Source organism: Nanorana parkeri, unplaced genomic scaffold, assembly GCF_000935625.1.
Source record: "Nanorana parkeri isolate BGI_ZX_2015 unplaced genomic scaffold, ASM93562v1 scaffold279, whole genome shotgun sequence".
NCBI lineage: Eukaryota > Metazoa > Chordata > Amphibia > Anura > Dicroglossidae > Nanorana > Nanorana parkeri.
This window is the reverse complement of record NW_017306547.1, coordinates 1,021,249-1,040,972: the sequence shown is the minus strand read 5'-3', so window position 1 is coordinate 1,040,972 and position 19,724 is coordinate 1,021,249. Positions and strand designations below refer to the sequence as shown.

General features: G+C 40.3%; 1 protein-coding gene across 1 annotated transcript in view; it reads left to right on the top strand.

The window, feature by feature from the left end:
- The window catches only part of DMXL1 (Dmx like 1), a 127,046-nt gene that overhangs the window by 41,564 nt on the left and 65,758 nt on the right, over window positions 1-19,724 (top strand). Inside the window, exons 9-16 of the mRNA XM_018557308.1 lie at window positions 2,474-2,642; window positions 3,331-3,543; window positions 8,121-8,371; window positions 8,722-9,400; window positions 9,947-10,068; window positions 15,274-15,363; window positions 15,435-15,540; window positions 19,312-19,431. Of these exons, the coding sequence (XP_018412810.1) occupies window positions 2,474-2,642; window positions 3,331-3,543; window positions 8,121-8,371; window positions 8,722-9,400; window positions 9,947-10,068; window positions 15,274-15,363; window positions 15,435-15,540; window positions 19,312-19,431 (1,750 nt within the window). The remainder of the gene's footprint in view (window positions 1-2,473; window positions 2,643-3,330; window positions 3,544-8,120; window positions 8,372-8,721; window positions 9,401-9,946; window positions 10,069-15,273; window positions 15,364-15,434; window positions 15,541-19,311; window positions 19,432-19,724) is intronic.

Genomic DNA, 19,724 nt, shown 5'->3' with positions numbered 1-19,724 from the left:
ATTCTTGTTTTTTTTTTTTTTTATAAGCTTCTTTATATATTATTCTAAATATGTTACTTTGTTATTAACAATAAACAATAGATACTTTTGTAGATATCCAAATATTGATTTGTGCTGCAATGCTTGGTTACCATTTCCTATTTTGTTTTACAGAGGATCTGTGTGTAACGTTCTTCTGACATGCTGCAAAGACAACATTTGCCGTTTGTGGGCAGAGACGTTACTGCCCAATGACAGCCTGTTATGTGGAGATGGGTTCAATCAAAGAGTTGAGCCAGACGGTTTAAATAATTTCAAAAGAAACCCTTCAAACAAAGAACGAGTACAGAGTGCATTAGAGGTATGAGCAGTAAAGAGTTTTTTTGTAAGTGTTCATGTTACTAAGGGTATCAAGATGGTGGGGATGGACTTGAGGTTTTTAATCCATAGAAGTCCTGCTAATTGTTACTAAGCATGTAACTATATTTAAGTTTTTTTTTTAAATCCGCTATCAAGGTCCTGCTCCTGTAGACAGAGCATTGAAAGTGTGTAATGTGCAGAAACCCTTCACAGTAAAGTTAGGTTACTGTAGTAATAAAGAATTCTGATGATGGTTATGGGCTATTGTACTTTGGTCACTGTCCTGCCAAAAGCACAACTCCTGCTAAATCGTTGACATACATATATGTGAACTTTTACCTGTGTATGACTTTGTAGTTTGTTCAACCAGTCTTAAAAAAAAAAACACTACCACACTGCCTTGCACAAAATTGACAGCATTATTTTTTGGTTGTGCTGTACATCTTTGTGTATCATCTGCGTACTTATTGTACAGAGGCGATGCTGATTGATTATCCAGTGTTAGGAATGGGTAAAAACATTATAACACAGGAAGCTTTAAAGCTGAACCAAGAGATAAGGGTCATCAGTCTCAGCTATTCATTGTGTGTGTGTGTGTGTGTGTGTGTGTGTGTGTGTCTTAAAGGACAGCTTACCTTTGGTATAATTGTCCTTTAAGTTCTAGACACCCACCCTCCCAAGTGCTTCATAGTGCATGTGCAATGTGTATGCATGTTGCCATGCTTGTTATGACACAATGTTGTAACACATAATGCTTTCTCTTTATTTTTTGTTAACTTTGTGAATTCTATGTGCTGAAGTGAAGTGCGTTGGAGCGTGCTGCTCAACAAAATGTGCAGCATACGCCAACACAGGTGTGTGGTTTGGTGTGAATGAAAGCAATAGTACATAAGGCAGGTAGCCTTGCTCTTGCGTTGGGACTGAAATCTTGGCAGCCTATCAGTCCTCTAATGTAGCCACACAGTAATTTTTTTTCAAAGAGTTGAGCCAGACGGTTTAAATAATTTCAAAAGAAACCCTTCAAACAAAGAACGAGTACAGAGTGCATTAGAGGTATGAGCAGTAAAGAGTTTTTTTGTAAGTGTTCATGTTACTAAGGGTATCAAGATGGTGGGGATGGACTTGAGGTTTTTAATCCATAGAAGTCCTGCTAATTGTTACTAAGCATGTAACTATATTTAAGTTTTTTTTTTAAATCCGCTATCAAGGTCCTGCTCCTGTAGACAGAGCATTGAAAGTGTGTAATGTGCAGAAACCCTTCACAGTAAAGTTAGGTTACTGTAGTAATAAAGAATTCTGATGATGGTTATGGGCTATTGTACTTTGGTCACTGTCCTGCCAAAAGCACAACTCCTGCTAAATCGTTGACATACATATATGTGAACTTTTACCTGTGTATGACTTTGTAGTTTGTTCAACCAGTCTTAAAAAAAAAAACACTACCACACTGCCTTGCACAAAATTGACAGCATTATTTTTTGGTTGTGCTGTACATCTTTGTGTATCATCTGCGTACTTATTGTACAGAGGCGATGCTGATTGATTATCCAGTGTTAGGAATGGGTAAAAACATTATAACACAGGAAGCTTTAAAGCTGAACCAAGAGATAAGGGTCATCAGTCTCAGCTATTCATTGTGTGTGTGTGTGTGTGTGTGTGTGTGTGTGTGTCTTAAAGGACAGCTTACCTTTGGTATAATTGTCCTTTAAGTTCTAGACACCCACCCTCCCAAGTGCTTCATAGTGCATGTGCAATGTGTATGCATGTTGCCATGCTTGTTATGACACAATGTTGTAACACATAATGCTTTCTCTTTATTTTTTGTTAACTTTGTGAATTCTATGTGCTGAAGTGAAGTGCGTTGGAGCGTGCTGCTCAACAAAATGTGCAGCATACGCCAACACAGGTGTGTGGTTTGGTGTGAATGAAAGCAATAGTACATAAGGCAGGTAGCCTTGCTCTTGCGTTGGGACTGAAATCTTGGCAGCCTATCAGTCCTCTAATGTAGCCACACAGTAATTTTTTAACAGCTCAGAAAAACTTGCTAAGGGCTTTGTGACACCAGCCCCATTGTTAGCTTCATATTTGCCTGAAGTATTATTCAGCAGTATTTATTTATTTTCGTTTCAAACAGTTGAACTTGAGGCATTTTCGTAGGGGCAGGAAGAGATCTTTGTCCTTGGTAGCTCACACAGGATATCCACCCCATCAACACAGTGCTCATGATGTTCATCGGAACGCACCCTTTCATGCCAATGCACTTTGTCACTTTCACATTGCAGCTACCATCAACCCTGCCACAGGTAAGGCATCCTCAAACTCTAATATAGAAGCACATATAGAAGCACATTTGTGCTAGACAAGTGTAGCAGGGATCCTGTAGCCTGTTTGTGTGTTTTATTTGCAAACTCTACAGGGCAATTCATAGTTGTGTACCTATGGTATACCTTTTTAGACCATACCTTTTAAAGTGACATTTAAACCCTCAGATTTTTTAACATGAACCAATACTGTAATTTGTGCCTTACTGTAATCCATGGTTGTTTGCCTTCTCTTTGCTGCTCTTCCTTTTTAAATCCTCATGTCTTCTCATTCTTGGGTAGAACTTCCCTTTTCAGCTCAGGGCCTCTTCCTGTAGTGCTGGCTCAGGTTTCAAGCCTATACAAACGGATACACAGACACCGTGTATCCATTCCTGAGACAAGGCAGTCTGCTGCAAAACAGAAGTTCTGCCCAGCATGAGAAGACATACGGATTTAAAAGGAAGAGCAGCAAAGAGAAGGGAAACAACCATGGATTACAGTAAGGCACACATTACACTATTGTTTTATGTTAAAAAATCTGAGGCTTTAATGTCACTTTAAGTTACATTTTTAACATCATGAAAAGTGAATAGGAGGTTTTTTAAGATTCATTTTATAAATGCGTATAGTGTTATGTTCTTGGTTATAGTCTCCTTGATTAACTTTTTTTTCTGTATTTTCTTTTTAGACATTCCTCTCCTCCCATCTATTTCATCGATTAGCCTCAGTGAGACAGAAGAAAAAAGTGGACCTTTCGTAGTGCACTGGCTGAATAACAAAGAGTTAAACTTTTCTCTGTCTATGGAGGTCTTCCTTCAGCAGCTCAACAAGAGCTTTGAACAGCAGTCTCCAGAGGCTGGTATAGATAAAGCAAACCAGGATGAAGGGAACTCTGAAGAAGGTGTGTATTGCTGTCGCATAAAACTGCATGCGTATGTGCATATAAAGAATAATCATGTTTACTTGCATAGTTACATAGTATTTGAGGTTGAATAAAGACATAAGTCCATCAAGTCCAACCTATTGTGTGTGTGCATTTATGTTTGAGTTGGTATGGTGTGTGAAATAGTAGTGTTAATTGGATATATAAAGAAAAATCCCTGAAGAATAAGCCGTCCTACTTTTATTTTTCTAAACCGATGTAACGTTTTGGCTCCAAAAATAGAAAGATAGATCACTCAAGTCACATAAATAAGTAATGTTTCTTCTTCCCTTCCTTGGAAACAGCCTTGTCCTATTAAAAATAGCTTTTTCAGAATGAAGCTATGTACAGACCCATCTATTTTTCCATCTTGACAAAAAGGTGGGCCATTTCCTCTAAGAACATTGTAATGATGAATAATGAACACTGAAATGTGCAAGATTATCAATCGTAAGCATAAAGCTTATATTATGTACAAGCAGGAAGCTGCAAATTCTACAATTAGTGTTTGCATCCTTCTTGTCTTACAAATCCCTCTAAATATGCACATGCAATTACTTCTTCTACCAGTTATTTTAAAAATGGGTATACGGATAACTAGGCTAGTGCTATAGTTACTGTGTGACCAGCCAGGGAGACTAGAGCTTCTTAAATTTATCTGGGCAACCTCATGCTATATATGTTATTTTATTAAGTAGGAACACCTGGTAATGAGTTGTTTCCAGTTGTCTAAAGGTGCCCATACACTGCTCGATTCTCGTACTAGAATCGAGCAGTGTGAACGAAGACGTGCGATCATTTCTACTGTACGGTCGCACGTCTTTTGTCTAAGGAGCACGCTAGAAAACCAGCCGAGAATCGTACGATTTTCGGCTGGTGTGCTCGGGAGACACATGCCAAGCGGGCTGGTGTGCGCACGTGCACACTGCCCGTTTAGCATTGCGGTCATCGGAAGCCCACCCCCCTTGCGATGATCGAGAGTACGATCTGCCTGTCCAAGATGGGCAGATCGTACGGTTTTTTTAATCACTTTACAACCATCGCAAGACTAAGGTCTTGCGATGGTTGTACAGTGTATGGCCACCTTTTAGGTTAGAGGTTCGGGGTTTTTCCAGTTGTTGAATTTTGCGTAGACACTTGGTGTGATTTAAACATTTCAGAGTCTTTAATGTATCCACTTTAAAGCTGGCCATACACCTTACAATTATCTGCAGATTTTCTGTGGTCAGTTGTAAAAGGTGCAACAGATTCCTCCATCTACGCTTAACTGTGTGGATGGAGTAATCTCCACCTGGGCCAATCTGTTGCACTTTTTCCATCTGACCACAGAAAATCTGCAGATAATTGTAAGGTGTATGGGCACCTTTACAAGCACCAGTGTCAGGGTACCATGCACAGGCGTCCTCACACCACATGTAGGTACCCACGCAGGGTGGCCAAATTAATATGCCCACACAGGATAGGGTTATATGCACACAGTTTATTTGTTACACATCAACAAAACTACAAACCCCCCACCCCCACCCCACAGATTTAGCAGTGAAGTAACAAACCCACCGTTGGGACAAACACACACCTACAGCCAGGGGGAATAGCAACAAAGAGGGGTAACAGGCCTGCAGATATACGGCAGGCCTCAGGATACAAGGAGAGTGGTCAGGTACAAGCCGGGTCGTTAACAGGAGGGTAGCGCGGTACAGGAACAGGATTCAAGGAGAGTGGTCGGGTAACCAGCCGGGTCGGTGACAGTGTTGCAGATAGGAAGCAGGGTTCAGGTTCCAAGGCACAGGCCAGGGGGAGTCAGTCGGGTGCAGGCGACGCAATATTGAGCCAGCTTCCTGACTGCAGGGAGGGCTTAAATACCCTCCCAGGAAGCACCAGGTGATGGGATGATCAGTCACAGCTGGGGCACACCCGCAGGTGAGTACTGGAGCTGCAGGTTACTGACAGTTCCTGGCTGCTGGAGACACCCGCAGGTGAGCACAGGAACTACAGGACCTGGCTCCAGCGCCACCTGGTGGTGCTCTGTATCCTGACAACCGGGCAGGATTACAGATCTTTGGTAAGGAAGGCAAAAAGCTTGTCAGTACAGTAAATCTGGTAATTTCAGACCACAAGTATCTCATCTTGGGACAGTTCCAAAACATATATAAAAAAATTCCAGGCTGTAGATGACATTGAGGGCAGGTGGGAGCAGGTATGTTGCCCATTATAAAAAATGTGTAAGGCATTTTATATTTACAAAGTAATTTATTACTAGTAACTATGATGTGGAAACCTAGATGATCCTGCCAGGCTTCCTCAGCCAGCTTGGAAAAATCATTCTGCCATAGTTTGAGTCTCTTAGTTTTCATAGGTCGTAGGACTGAGTTGTCAGTTAAGATCAGCATTTGGTGCCCAGGCTGAAGTAACAGCTGCTCCAATCCAGGTCCAAGCCCAGCTGTTGAGCAGTAGCATGCCAGATTTGTAAGTAGTGAAAGTAAGCAGAGCTGGGTGCAGCATAATATTGTTGGAACTCTGAAAAGGAATGCTTCTTGAAACAGATGTTGAAGGCATTAAATACTAAACCATGCCCAAAAAGAAAAATCTTTGCATTTAATGAACTCTTGTCAGATGTGGATTTTACCAGAATTGGGCATTAGGAAAATATTGAACATTTTCAGGGACATTGGCAATATGCCACACTTGCAAAAGTAGGAGAATGTCTTCTGTGCATATAGTTATGAAAGGTTTTGAAGAATCACAGAATTGCAGCTTCTGTGGTAATAGTAGTACCTGCAGCATTATTGGACTCTGAAAACCCCCACCAGTGAATATGTACAAGTTGGAATATTAATACATTTGAAGGTTGGGCAAGGCTAGTCCTCCATCAGAGAGAGGCTATTGTAAGGTATCCCTTAAAATGCTGGGTTGTTTGTGATTCCATGAAAAAAATAAAGGGGTAAGGATAGAATTTTTTTTTTAAATTTACTGTAGGGACATACACCAGTGAGTTTGCCAAAACATGTAGGAAAAACCCATTCATATCGGTATCTGAGCAGATATTTTTTGGGCTTAAAAGCCAGAGGTTGACATTAGGGCTGCAAGAACTAATCGATTTAATCGATAATGAGAGTTGTTGTCAACGATTCTCAGTATCGAATTAGTTGATTTTCAATTAGTTGCTGCCACCGCTCTGCACCACCGTTCCTCCCCGCTGGCAGCTGTTGCATGCTGTGTCCTGTGTCCCCTTCGATCAGAGGAGACACAGCGCTGCAGTCAGCTCCTAGCAGGGAGTAGAGACCGTTGTTGTGCCTCCGATGCTGCCTGCTATCCTCTGCTTCCTCTGTGCCTCTGAAGCTGCCTGCGATTCTCCTCTGAAGCTGCCTGCGATTCTCCTCTGAAGCTGCCTACGATTCTCCTCTGAAGCTGCCCACGATTCTCCTCTCATGCCCCCGTGGCCCAGCTTCTGCTGGCGGTAGAAAGCCGGCATCAAGTCTCTCATCCAGTAGCTGGGTGCAATATCCAGCCTGCTAATGGCTATCGCAGTATAAAATAGCAAATATCAGGCTGGCTATTGCTCCTAGCCACTGTCTGTTGTGTTTACATTCAGCTGCCATTTCCCAGTAAAGTGGAAAGGTGACATCAGGGGTATAATAGACCCCTGATGCCACCTCAAAGAAAACGTATCTCCTCCAATGTGCAATCACATAGGGGGCTTCTAAACCCCCATGCGATGGGAATGATGTAAAAAAAAAAAATTAAAAAAATAAAGTTAAATAAACGCGCGCATACTAACAAACAGAAGTCGGGTATTTTTCTGTCCAATTTCGGTGTGTTATTGGCTTGGAGTTGTACAATTCAGATTATTTTACATCCATGAAGCTAATTTAAAAGGTCTATTATAATACATACATTAATAATTAAAGAAAAATCTAAAAAAGGTGAGAAAAGTCATGGTTGGATTCAGCCTGACAAACTCTGCTGTGGGATGTGTGTTGTGCCATTCATTTCAATGGCACCTCAAACGTGTCTCCCGCCTGCAGTGTGATCACCCGCACTGAAACGCATGGTACTGCAATACCTTGCGTTCCAGTGCGATTGCAAAAAATGTCCATGCAGTTGTGTTCTGAAGTAAACTTTATCACTGCATTTGTGTATTTCATTTTAAATAAAAGATATTTACTGTTTTTTTTTTTATCCAATTAACCGTTTCAAAAAATAATTGGCCAACTAATCGATGAAAATAATTGTTAGTTGCAGCCCTAGTTGACTTTCTCGATAGGGGAGGTCTAACAGAGATGAGTCTTTGTATACTGGCCAGTTGATGCATATAGTCTTTGCAGTTGGATGCAGATACGAGTGATGTCCATTATAGTGGACAAGCTGCATAATGAGTATTCATGTGTTTCAAAGAAAACCTTAGTACATTGGGGTCTCCGTCATTGGTAATTTTTTAAATAGACTTTACCATGGAAATATGTACTGCCATCATCTCGGGAACCAACTAGTAGTAATTTTATTAGTTGTCTCTCTTTCTTTTTATATTTCTTTAAAATGCTTTCTCTTTGTTTTAGATGATGACAATGAAGGAGTTGATTCAAAATTGCCAAATGAGAAAAAAGAAATGAATGGTGAAAAACCAGTTATGCATTCTTCCAATGTCTCCTTCCCATCTGTTATTGATCACGAAATTGAAATCCTGCTTTCTGAATGGAACAAGAATCCAGACATGCTTTTTAGTATCCATCCTGTGGATGGCTCTTTGCTTGTATGGCATGTCGACTGGTTGGATGAGTATCAGCCTGGCATGTTTCGCCAAGTGCAGGTAATTATTATCAGACAAAACCAGATGCTAGAATTGATTTCAGTTATGCCCATGATTTGACATCTGGCACCATCCAGGCAGAGTAGTCTTCCAGTGCCCTGTCAATGGATCGAAATGCTAATCCTTGGGGGTTAAAAAGTTACTCTTTCAGTTCTCTACCGCTAGTTGTTTTTGTTTTAAGACTTGGGACCAGCACTTGGGCAGATCACTATTAGCACTGCTAAATTTTCTGTAAAGGGAGAAAATGCAAGTAAGCACCTAGAGTTGTGAAGTCCATGTTAATGATTTTATTACTAAATTGTGTAAGAGTGCATTATTTAAAGGTTTATTAGTATTGCTTTATATTTCAGGTATCCTTTTCATGTAGAATTCCTGTAGCCTTTCCTACTGGTGACGCAAACTCCCTTTGTCGAAGTATAGTACTGTACGCAAGCACTAAAAATGTAGACTTAGCCATTCAACAGGGCAAACAAAAACCTGCATCTATGGCACGATCCACTTCTATGCTCATTTCTGCTGGGCAAAATAAATCAAGCAGCTTAAAGCTGAGTATTTTTACTCCTAATGTGTTAATGATATCCAAGCATGCAGATGGCTCCCTGAATCAGTGGCAAGTGAGCTTTGCTGAAGAATCTGCCTTTTCCACTGTGCTCAGCATTTCCCACAAGTCCCGATACTGTGGCCATCGTTTTCACCTGAATGACCTTGCCTGCCATTCTGTTTTGCCTCTACTGCTGACGACTTCTCATCACAATGCACTGCCCCCAACAGAGGAAAATGGTGATATTGGGACACCAAACTCTTTACAAGGCGGAGATAGCTCGATAAATGATAATGCAGTGGAATCACCAGAAAATTACCAGGATCCTAATGCAGTGTACAGTGAGCTTATCCTTTGGCGAGTTGATCCTGTTGGACCTCTTTCATTTTCTGGTGGTGTTTCTGAGCTGGCTCGTATTAATTCCCTTCATGTTTCTGCCTTCTCCAATGTAGCTTGGTTACCTACACTTATACCAAGTTATTGTTTAGGTAAGTACCTGTCTAGTCTTTTGTCTTTCCTCAGTGTAATTGTGGTCCTGATCTAGTGGGTTATAGACCTTTATGTGACTTTGTATCCCTTTCATGTTGTCTTGGTGAGCCTCCCCACAAAAAATGCTTTGCCTTAATGGATTACATATTACTATCATGACATTTGACATTGTCTAGTTTACATTTATGTAAATAAACATTTTGCATTATCCAGTTTTATAGTGGTTCAAGAATGAGGTAACAGATGGTAATGTGGTTGATCAGTTTGGCACCTCTATTAATCATCTTAAATTGTATTGGCTTTTTTTCTAACATTCTACAATGGTTGGCCATCATGCCCTTTTTAACAGGATTTGAGGAATGTCCTAGCACCGCATTACAAAATGCTGTTAGATCTCAAAGATAAATTATACAGTGGCCATCCAATAAAGAAAATGAAATGCTATATTTCTTTTAATTCTGAATTCTTTAAATAATCTTTGTTTTTATCTACATCATGTCTAATAGTGGTATGGCCTAGGAAACTTACCTATTTGTACTTTTCAGGTACATACTGCAATTCTCCAAGTGCATGTTTTGTCGCCAGTGATGGGCAAAATTTAAGGTTGTACCAGGCTGTCATTGATGCTAAAAAGCTCTTGTGTGAGCTGTCCAATCCTGATATATCTGTAAGTGGTTTTTAATTGTTGCCTGTATACTCACAACAAAATCAATTAACTGTGTGATTTATGTTTTAACAGAATTTTAAAGTGAGCCTATCAATGAAATGCATACTACAGTTGGATCAGTACGGTACATTGACAAACTATTCAAAACAAAACAACGTTTCTGCTGGGCTTTACAAGAATAGTGTGGGAAATGATTAGAGCCTTGTTTTTTTTTTCTACTGCTAACCAAGGCTCTGTTAAGAGATTTCCCCTCACTTATTGATGGTTTTACCAGAGGCGAAGTGAGGAAAAAAACTCAACAGTAACAGCTAGCAATAAAAGATGACAGGTTTTTCCCTACTATACCAAACAGCATTTTTCTGTCGAAGAATTCCCTTCACTTTCTGGTGAAACCGTTGTCAGTAACAGTAGCTGAGGGAGAAAGGTCCCTAGTGGAGCATCGGATAGTGGTCAAACCCAACAGGAGTTCTGTGCCTTCCCCACACTATCGAAAACTTGAAACTTAACGTTAAGGCCTCATTCACACCGCTAACTTAGATCCGTATCGGGCCATTACCCAGAAGGACAGGTGCTGCGTGTGGTTGTACGCAGAAGCCTGTTCTTCTCTATGGAAATACGTGGACGTTCTCCGCCCCGGACTGCACATCCGTGTGGGTGTCCGTACTTGTACGCAGACAGGATGTATCCTCTCTGCGTCCGAGCACTGACACCCACACGGATGTGCAGTCCGGGGCGGAGTACGTCCGCGTATTTCCATAGAGAAGAACAGGCTGCTGCCTACAATCTCACGCAGCACCTGTCCTTCCTGGGAATGGCCCGACAGGGCTGTGCACGCCGCATGGATCTGTACAGGCCGACCGTTATCTGTGTGAATGAGGCCTAAAGGCTAGACATACTTCCTTGCAAAGACCGAAAAGGCCCTGGTCACCAGCTTTTAGCATAGGCAGCGTTGCGTACATGGTCTCTGGCTTTTTGTTCATTACTGAATAGAGTCTATTATCAATCAGCAGTGAGATGAGAGGGTCAAAAAAAAAACTGCCTCCATGTACACTGATAATATAAAATATATCTAGATTTTTAAAATACATCAGTGCATATTGATAACATTGTGTACACTAAGATATACTGAGGGGACTTTATCAAATCTGGAGCACCAATTGGCTTCCCTCTTTCATTTTCAAATCTTAACTCAACAAACTGAAGAGAGAAGCTGATTGGTTTCCATGTTGTAGACTTAGCCATTCAACAGGGCAAACAAAAACCTGCATCTATGGCACGATCCACTTCTATGCTCATTTCTGCTGGGCAAAATAAATCAAGCAGCTTAAAGCTGAGTATTTTTACTCCTAATGTGTTAATGATATCCAAGCATGCAGATGGCTCCCTGAATCAGTGGCAAGTGAGCTTTGCTGAAGAATCTGCCTTTTCCACTGTGCTCAGCATTTCCCACAAGTCCCGATACTGTGGCCATCGTTTTCACCTGAATGACCTTGCCTGCCATTCTGTTTTGCCTCTACTGCTGACGACTTCTCATCACAATGCACTGCCCCCAACAGAGGAAAATGGTGATATTGGGACACCAAACTCTTTACAAGGCGGAGATAGCTCGATAAATGATAATGCAGTGGAATCACCAGAAAATTACCAGGATCCTAATGCAGTGTACAGTGAGCTTATCCTTTGGCGAGTTGATCCTGTTGGACCTCTTTCATTTTCTGGTGGTGTTTCTGAGCTGGCTCGTATTAATTCCCTTCATGTTTCTGCCTTCTCCAATGTAGCTTGGTTACCTACACTTATACCAAGTTATTGTTTAGGTAAGTACCTGTCTAGTCTTTTGTCTTTCCTCAGTGTAATTGTGGTCCTGATCTAGTGGGTTATAGACCTTTATGTGACTTTGTATCCCTTTCATGTTGTCTTGGTGAGCCTCCCCACAAAAAATGCTTTGCCTTAATGGATTACATATTACTATCATGACATTTGACATTGTCTAGTTTACATTTATGTAAATAAACATTTTGCATTATCCAGTTTTATAGTGGTTCAAGAATGAGGTAACAGATGGTAATGTGGTTGATCAGTTTGGCACCTCTATTAATCATCTTAAATTGTATTGGCTTTTTTTCTAACATTCTACAATGGTTGGCCATCATGCCCTTTTTAACAGGATTTGAGGAATGTCCTAGCACCGCATTACAAAATGCTGTTAGATCTCAAAGATAAATTATACAGTGGCCATCCAATAAAGAAAATGAAATGCTATATTTCTTTTAATTCTGAATTCTTTAAATAATCTTTGTTTTTATCTACATCATGTCTAATAGTGGTATGGCCTAGGAAACTTACCTATTTGTACTTTTCAGGTACATACTGCAATTCTCCAAGTGCGTGTTTTGTCGCCAGTGATGGGCAAAATTTAAGGTTGTACCAGGCTGTCATTGATGCTAAAAAGCTCTTGTGTGAGCTGTCCAATCCTGATATATCTGTAAGTGGTTTTTAATTGTTGCCTGTATACTCACAACAAAATCAATTAACTGTGTGATTTATGTTTTAACAGAATTTTAAAGTGAGCCTATCAATGAAATGCATACTACAGTTGGATCAGTACGGTACATTGACAAACTATTCAAAACAAAACAACGTTTCTGCTGGGCTTTACAAGAATAGTGTGGGAAATGATTAGAGCCTTGTTTTTTTTTTCTACTGCTAACCAAGGCTCTGTTAAGAGATTTCCCCTCACTTATTGATGGTTTTACCAGAGGCGAAGTGAGGAAAAAAACTCAACAGTAACAGCTAGCAATAAAAGATGACAGGTTTTTCCCTACTATACCAAACAGCATTTTTCTGTCGAAGAATTCCCTTCACTTTCTGGTGAAACCGTTGTCAGTAACAGTAGCTGAGGGAGAAAGGTCCCTAGTGGAGCATCGGATAGTGGTCAAACCCAACAGGAGTTCTGTGCCTTCCCCACACTATCGAAAACTTGAAACTTAACGTTAAGGCCTCATTCACACCGCTAACTTAGATCCGTATCGGGCCATTACCCAGAAGGACAGGTGCTGCGTGTGGTTGTACGCAGAAGCCTGTTCTTCTCTATGGAAATACGTGGACGTTCTCCGCCCCGGACTGCACATCCGTGTGGGTGTCCGTACTTGTACGCAGACAGGATGGATCCTCTCTGCGTCCGAGCACTGACACCCACACGGATGTGCAGTCCGGGGCGGAGAACGTCCACGTATTTCCATAGAGAAGAACAGGCTGCTGCCTACAATCTCACGCAGCACCTGTCCTTCCTGGGAATGGCCCGACAGGGCTGTGCACGCCGCATGGATCTGTACAGGCCGACCGTTATCTGTGTGAATGAGGCCTAAAGGCTAGACATACTTCCTTGCAAAGACCGAAAAGGCCCTGGTCACCAGCTTTTAGCATAGGCAGCGTTGCGTACATGGTCTCTGGCTTTTTGTTCATTACTGAATAGAGTCTATTATCAATCAGCAGTGAGATGAGAGGGTCAAAAAAAAAACTGCCTCCATGTACACTGATAATATAAAATATATCTAGATTTTTAAAATACATCAGTGCATATTGATAACATTGTGTACACTAAGATATACTGAGGGGACTTTATCAAATCTGGAGCACCAATTGGCTTCCCTCTTTCATTTTCAAATCTTAACTCAACAAACTGAAGAGAGAAGCTGATTGGTTTCCATGGGCAACTGCTCCATATTCTGTCTGCTCCAGTTTTGATAAATTCCCCCCCACTGTCTGACATCAGTAAGATTACATCTCTCATACCGTTGTTGCCAGTTATACTTTAACAGTTTAGTTAACTGAGTTCACTCGTATATATGTAAAAAAAAATTAAGAATGCACTGGATAATTTTCCTTTTAATCGCACCGTTCCTTACTCATTAAAAATGTAGTATTCCCAAAATGAACCTGAATTAATTTGAATATTAGAAAAACATAATTAAAACATGATAATGTCAATACCTTGTTGCACACATAGCAACATAACTTTTTAATAACTTTCATTATCTTATAGGAACGCCTCAGTCTCTAGCATGTGGAAGGCTGCAATATTTCCACCCTTAAGTCATCTCTTGACCTGAATGAAAAATGAAATGAAAAAGTCCAATATAAATATGAGCACTAGTCAGCCACTTAACATGGCGCTACCCAGTACTCCACAGTCATGAAAAACTTTTAGAAATGTTGCAGATAATATAAGCATCTTAATGGATCTGCTGCCAGTATAGGAGGCTTTAAGTGGATCTGAACTCCAAAAGTAAAGATTTCATTTATTATAGGGAATAAAAACGTGTTCTTCCAGGTATGTTAAGGGACCTAGGCACTTATGTACCTAGAACCTCTCAGCTCTTATATATGCAGTGTAAGAACTAAGGCAGTGTTGCCTGTGCCTGTTCGTTTTATCAGATTTGGAAGTGAGATTTGGTAATATTTCAAAGGATGGGTGCACCAATAGCATGGATCTTCTCAGGATGTGGATTCAATGGCATTAAAACATGGTTATATAGGAAGTCATAGAGGACATTTCTTCTTTATTTACTGACATTCTTTAGATTTACATTCCAACACAGTACCAAATCTTAAATGAAAAAAGTACTTCAGTTCACTGGAGACTCTTGACAGCATCCACAAATAAGAAAAAAAGCAGGGCAGTTTGATAAATCATGTGATAAACAGAAATAATCTTCAGTTTTTGTCTGAAGCCTCAGGTTTAGGGTTTGCAGCCAGAAATTTCACTGAACATCCAACTAAACTTTTCCAGCTCCTTTTAAAAATAGCCCCTTAAGACTATAATACAGCATGCAAAGCAACTTGTATATGAATGATGCAAATTGATAACTCCAAGTGCAATGCATATGGCATAGCTAGGAATTGGAAATGACTGTTAATTGCACAACTAACAGTCAATGGTGCAATCACTGGTATCACAGCCCAGGCTGCTGTAGTGCTGTGGGCGTGGGTAAGGTTTGTTGGCACCACCATAAGCTTGTCTTATGTAAAATGATTGGGTATGACCAGTAGTGAACAGGCAGCATCACTAAGCGCATGAGCATGTCTGTCTGAGCTCATCATAGATCTATTGAAAGTGGGATCAGTAATAGCTTTGTATATGCACAGGTTTCTAGCTTTTATGTCGCTCAGTCATTAAAAGTAATTTTTTAAATTATTCATTTACAGAAATACGTGGGGGAAGTTTTTAACATTATTAGTCAGCAGTCCACTGCTAGACCAGGATGCATTATAGAACTGGATGCCATTACTAGTCTGGTAAGTAAGAAGATTTTGTTTTGAATGGGTGCTTGAACTTCCCTGTACTAATTATGTTGTCTTGTGTTCAGCATGGCAGAAAAACACAACTGTTACATGTCTTTCAAGAAGACTTCATAATGGGAAACCAGGAGAAGACCGAAACATCAGGAACCAGTGGCATTTCATCAAATTCTGGTAAGGCTTTGTTCACGTTAATGTTTTATTTATTTTTTACCAGTCACGCGTACACTTGCATTCTCCAATCTTTGTGTTTTCTGTTACAAAACCTCAAAGAAAAACGTATGACCAGGTCTTGATGGTGTAGCTCGAATATTAAAGTTTAAATTGCTTGCCTCCTTCCAAGAGCAAACCACCAGGATAAAACGCACCTTCAGCCCAGTCCAGCAATATTCACTGTGTGGCCCTAAACACCGTGAATATTGTTGGACCTGGGCTAAAGAGTATTTATTCTTGTAGCTACAACAAACGAGGTTCAGGCAAGTAATTAAAGGACAAGATAAAGGCAGTGAAGACGAGCACTAGAAAGAGTAGAGTCCTACTTAGTAGATGTACAGAGGACTCAAGGAGAGACCATAGAGTGAGGCAATACAGGGAAAAGACACCGTGTGTGTCCTCGGAGACGTACTCTCGTGGGGCGTACTTCCCCTCCCCTTCCTATGGACGGGTCAGTAGATAACCAGTGTGTATTCTAACAGCTACGCAGAGCAATGTTTGAGTCTCGCATAGACCTCTCCACTATAAAAGTGGGTTCATGGAGCCCACAATCTAGAGAAATTGGTAAGTTTGTCTTGCTTGGTGAAAGTTCTTCCATTTCCGAGATTTAGTTTACCTGATTAATCAATTTGATGAGTGAAGGAGTTCTAATGTCTCTCCAGAGTCTGGGTATTCGTGATCTGGCTGCATTAATCAGATGCTTACTGAGAGATTTCTGTGGTCCTTCACCATCGTCATCATGGATATGCAGTAGATAGACATCTGGCTTGAAAGCCAGTTGTTCACCAGTAATTTGACATATAAGGTCGTCGATCTGTCTCCAATAGGGTTGAAGAAGGGCACACGACCAAAAGAATTTAATAATAACCAAAAATGAATTAAATTATAAAGCAGTCATAGTGACTAATCAATTTATAAAAATTAACATTTTACAAGTAAAATCTGCAGATTTGTTTTTCACCCTAAGGGGTTCATTTTTATTTAAAATGACGGCAATGTTCAAAGTACAGTATGTCGCTGTCAATAAGTGTGAAACTTAGTAACGGTGGCATTGTGCGCCACCTGTCTAACCAGACGGCCACTATTGGTTTTTAGAGAAAAAAAAATAAAATGTTGGCTTAAAGTTTTAGGCTGAGAACTTACATAGTTACATAGTATTTGGGGTTGAATAAAGACATACGTCCATCAAGTCCAACCCATATAGGTCCATGCATCATCTCATTCTTAGGGATACTGGTATCCCTGGATATTACGGTACCTCAAGAAATTGTCCAAACGTTTCTTGAACAAATCTACACTCTTGGCTGAAATCACTGCCGATGACTTCAGAATAATTTCTAAAATCCTAGGCATGTGAGGGGTTTCCAAATAAAGATGCATTGTTTTCCTCATTTTTTAAATATTTTATTCGTACTTAGTGAAGCATTAGGCACACATATGTAATATAAATATATAACCCTATCTGCCATGTAAAAAACAATATATAATGTGTGGGTGCACTAAGTAAGAAACTTATATTACAGCCGTGGAAGGATCACACAGCAAAAATGTAAGTGCTGCAGTCATTAATGAACAGAAACTAAAACAAGCTCAGTCATGAAGGGGTTAAACTGCATCTATAACCCAAACTTTTTCTTTTTTTACTTGTGGATTGAGTGAGGATGGGTTAAATCCACTGTCCAGGGCTCTGTTAGGGTGATTTCCCCTCACTTTCTGTTCGAAGGACAACCTTTTATCAGAGAGAAAATGAGGGAAGATCTGCAATGAGAAATGGACAACAATAAAAAGCTGATTAGGGTTCCTGTATTTTTCTTCTGTCTCTTTTAGCATTAGAGAGATTCTTTTAGTTTCTGTCTGGTAAGAAAATAGTCCCCGGGACAGGAAGTGAGGGGAGATCCCTCTGATGGAGTTCTGGACGACAGTAAAACCTGACAGGGGTTCTAATCCTTCCCCACCATATCAAAAACTATGCAAAAAAGTTTTGGCTATATATACACTTTAATGACTTGCCCGCTGCCCCTAAGTGCAGCTATCCAGGATCAATACTTACCTTCAGCTCCAGTCAAGCAAAATTCACTGTGCTGCGGTACTCTGCCCAAAGGTTCAGTTGTCCTTCATGTACTTGCATGAATCTGACCTCTGTTGTCCATATTTTATGTGATCTTGTGTTTTTGGGTCTTCCTAGATGCAATCATCTGGCCACTGTCAATGGGTACAATTTATCAGACATGTTTGAAATTGTCCCAATCACTATTGTGTTCCTCTGCCTGCACTGCTCATATCCTCTTCCCCTCTCCTTATACATCAGCGGTTCTCAACCTGTGGGTCGGGACCCCTTCGGGGGTCGAATGACAATTTGCCAGGGGTCGCCGGGAGTCTCCCGCTATTCGATAGCGGCTCCCGGCCGCCCGGGAGAGAAACACTTTCTCCCGGAAAGGTTTCGCTGTGATTTTTTTAATTTTTTTTATTATTTCTGACATCGGAGCCCCGGCTGCCGTAAGTCAGAAAAAAAAAAAAAATCAGCATTGGAATGCAAAGCTAGATTCCTATTGGCTATTTCACTTTGCAATAGCAAACTAGCTATTGTACCCGCCCACTGCTGCTGTCAATCAGCAGAGGGGGACCTGCAGTTCTCCATCAGGTCCCCATCTAGTGATTATCATTATTATTAATGATAAAAGCTGAAACCCTCGGCTTGTGTTATATGGTTTGCCATTTTAGCTGTTACATGATCTTGTTAGGTCCACAGCACCAACCTTTATAGAGTGCTTTGCAGAGCTGCTGCTGTTCTGAAGGAGATTGAATGTGTTTGCACATGCTACTACCCTAGTATGTTTTACAACAACATTTCAGCTTTTTGTGTGCTTTTTTCTGTTTTTTGGAATTGGTATTTAATCAAATAGTTGTGTGGGGTTAAGCATAGAGTCTAATGACCAATAAAACTGTAGACTGTCAAATAATTGGTGAGAATATAACCAATTAGAAAGTAAAACTACCAGAATTCAGAACTGTATACATTGTTTAGATGGCTGACATATAAGCCAATTACTGAAGTGGTAGAGAGGTCTGTGTCGGCAAACCACAGCAATGGCTTAATCTTTCACACAGTGTGTGAAAACCATTAGATAAGCAGAGCAGAACATGTGACACGCTTATGGGAAGAATGAGCATGTGACAAACAGTTGAAAGACGGTTATTTTAATCCTTCTGTTTTATCAGGGTTGAATTTCAGCCTAAGGGAACATTTTCAGTTTGCCTTTTTCCTGCTCGGGATATTTAAGGGAAATAGTCATATTTTAAAATAGGACTGCCTTGACGCAGGATGTAGGGGGTCATGCTGCTTCTGGGTTGAGCATGTGGCTCAACTTTAATACATTTGGATGCAGATAAAAGGTTTGTCCATGACACGTGAGCATTGAGAGATTCCATATTTTGTCCATGTTCACAGTGCAGTAGGCTTGGTGTAAAAGGAACTCTGGTGACTAATCTTATTGAACCGGTATCTGGAAATGCATTTTCAGGAACCATTTGTAAAGACTGTTGCAGAAGTGAAACCCTCTGGCCACTAAAAAAAAAAAAGGTATTTCAAATAAAAGCACACTATTAGACTGAGTACAATAGGCAACAGCTTTGTTTTGCTGAGTGTTCTTTGTTCAGGCTGCAATGTATTGGTCTTTTGAGAGAACTTGGTGGCTGAAGACTAACCACTTTGATTTTTCTACCCTCCAATAGACTGCTCCCCGCATGGTTTTTCTGAAAAATTTTTCCTGGTTGTAATTGAATGTACCAAAGAAAAACGCTCCATATTGCACATGTGGAAATTACATCTAAAATCTGTTCCCGTCTCCGTGGGTATGTTGTTGTATACTACTATGCATTGACATCATTTCTTGATTGCATTTCTTCGGCTTTCTGTATGACTTTGTCCACAATTGACACTATTTGGAATTTATCATATTGCAAAAGTTCTTTCAGAGTACATAGCTTCCCAATCATTGATATGTTCACTAGAGGTGCATCGAAATGAAAATTTCAAAACCGAAATGAAAAAAATTGTCAGGCTGAAACCGAAAAAAAATTTTATTCAATATATTTTTATTTATTTTTTTATAAACTTTTTTTTTATTTTTAAAAATTTTATATTA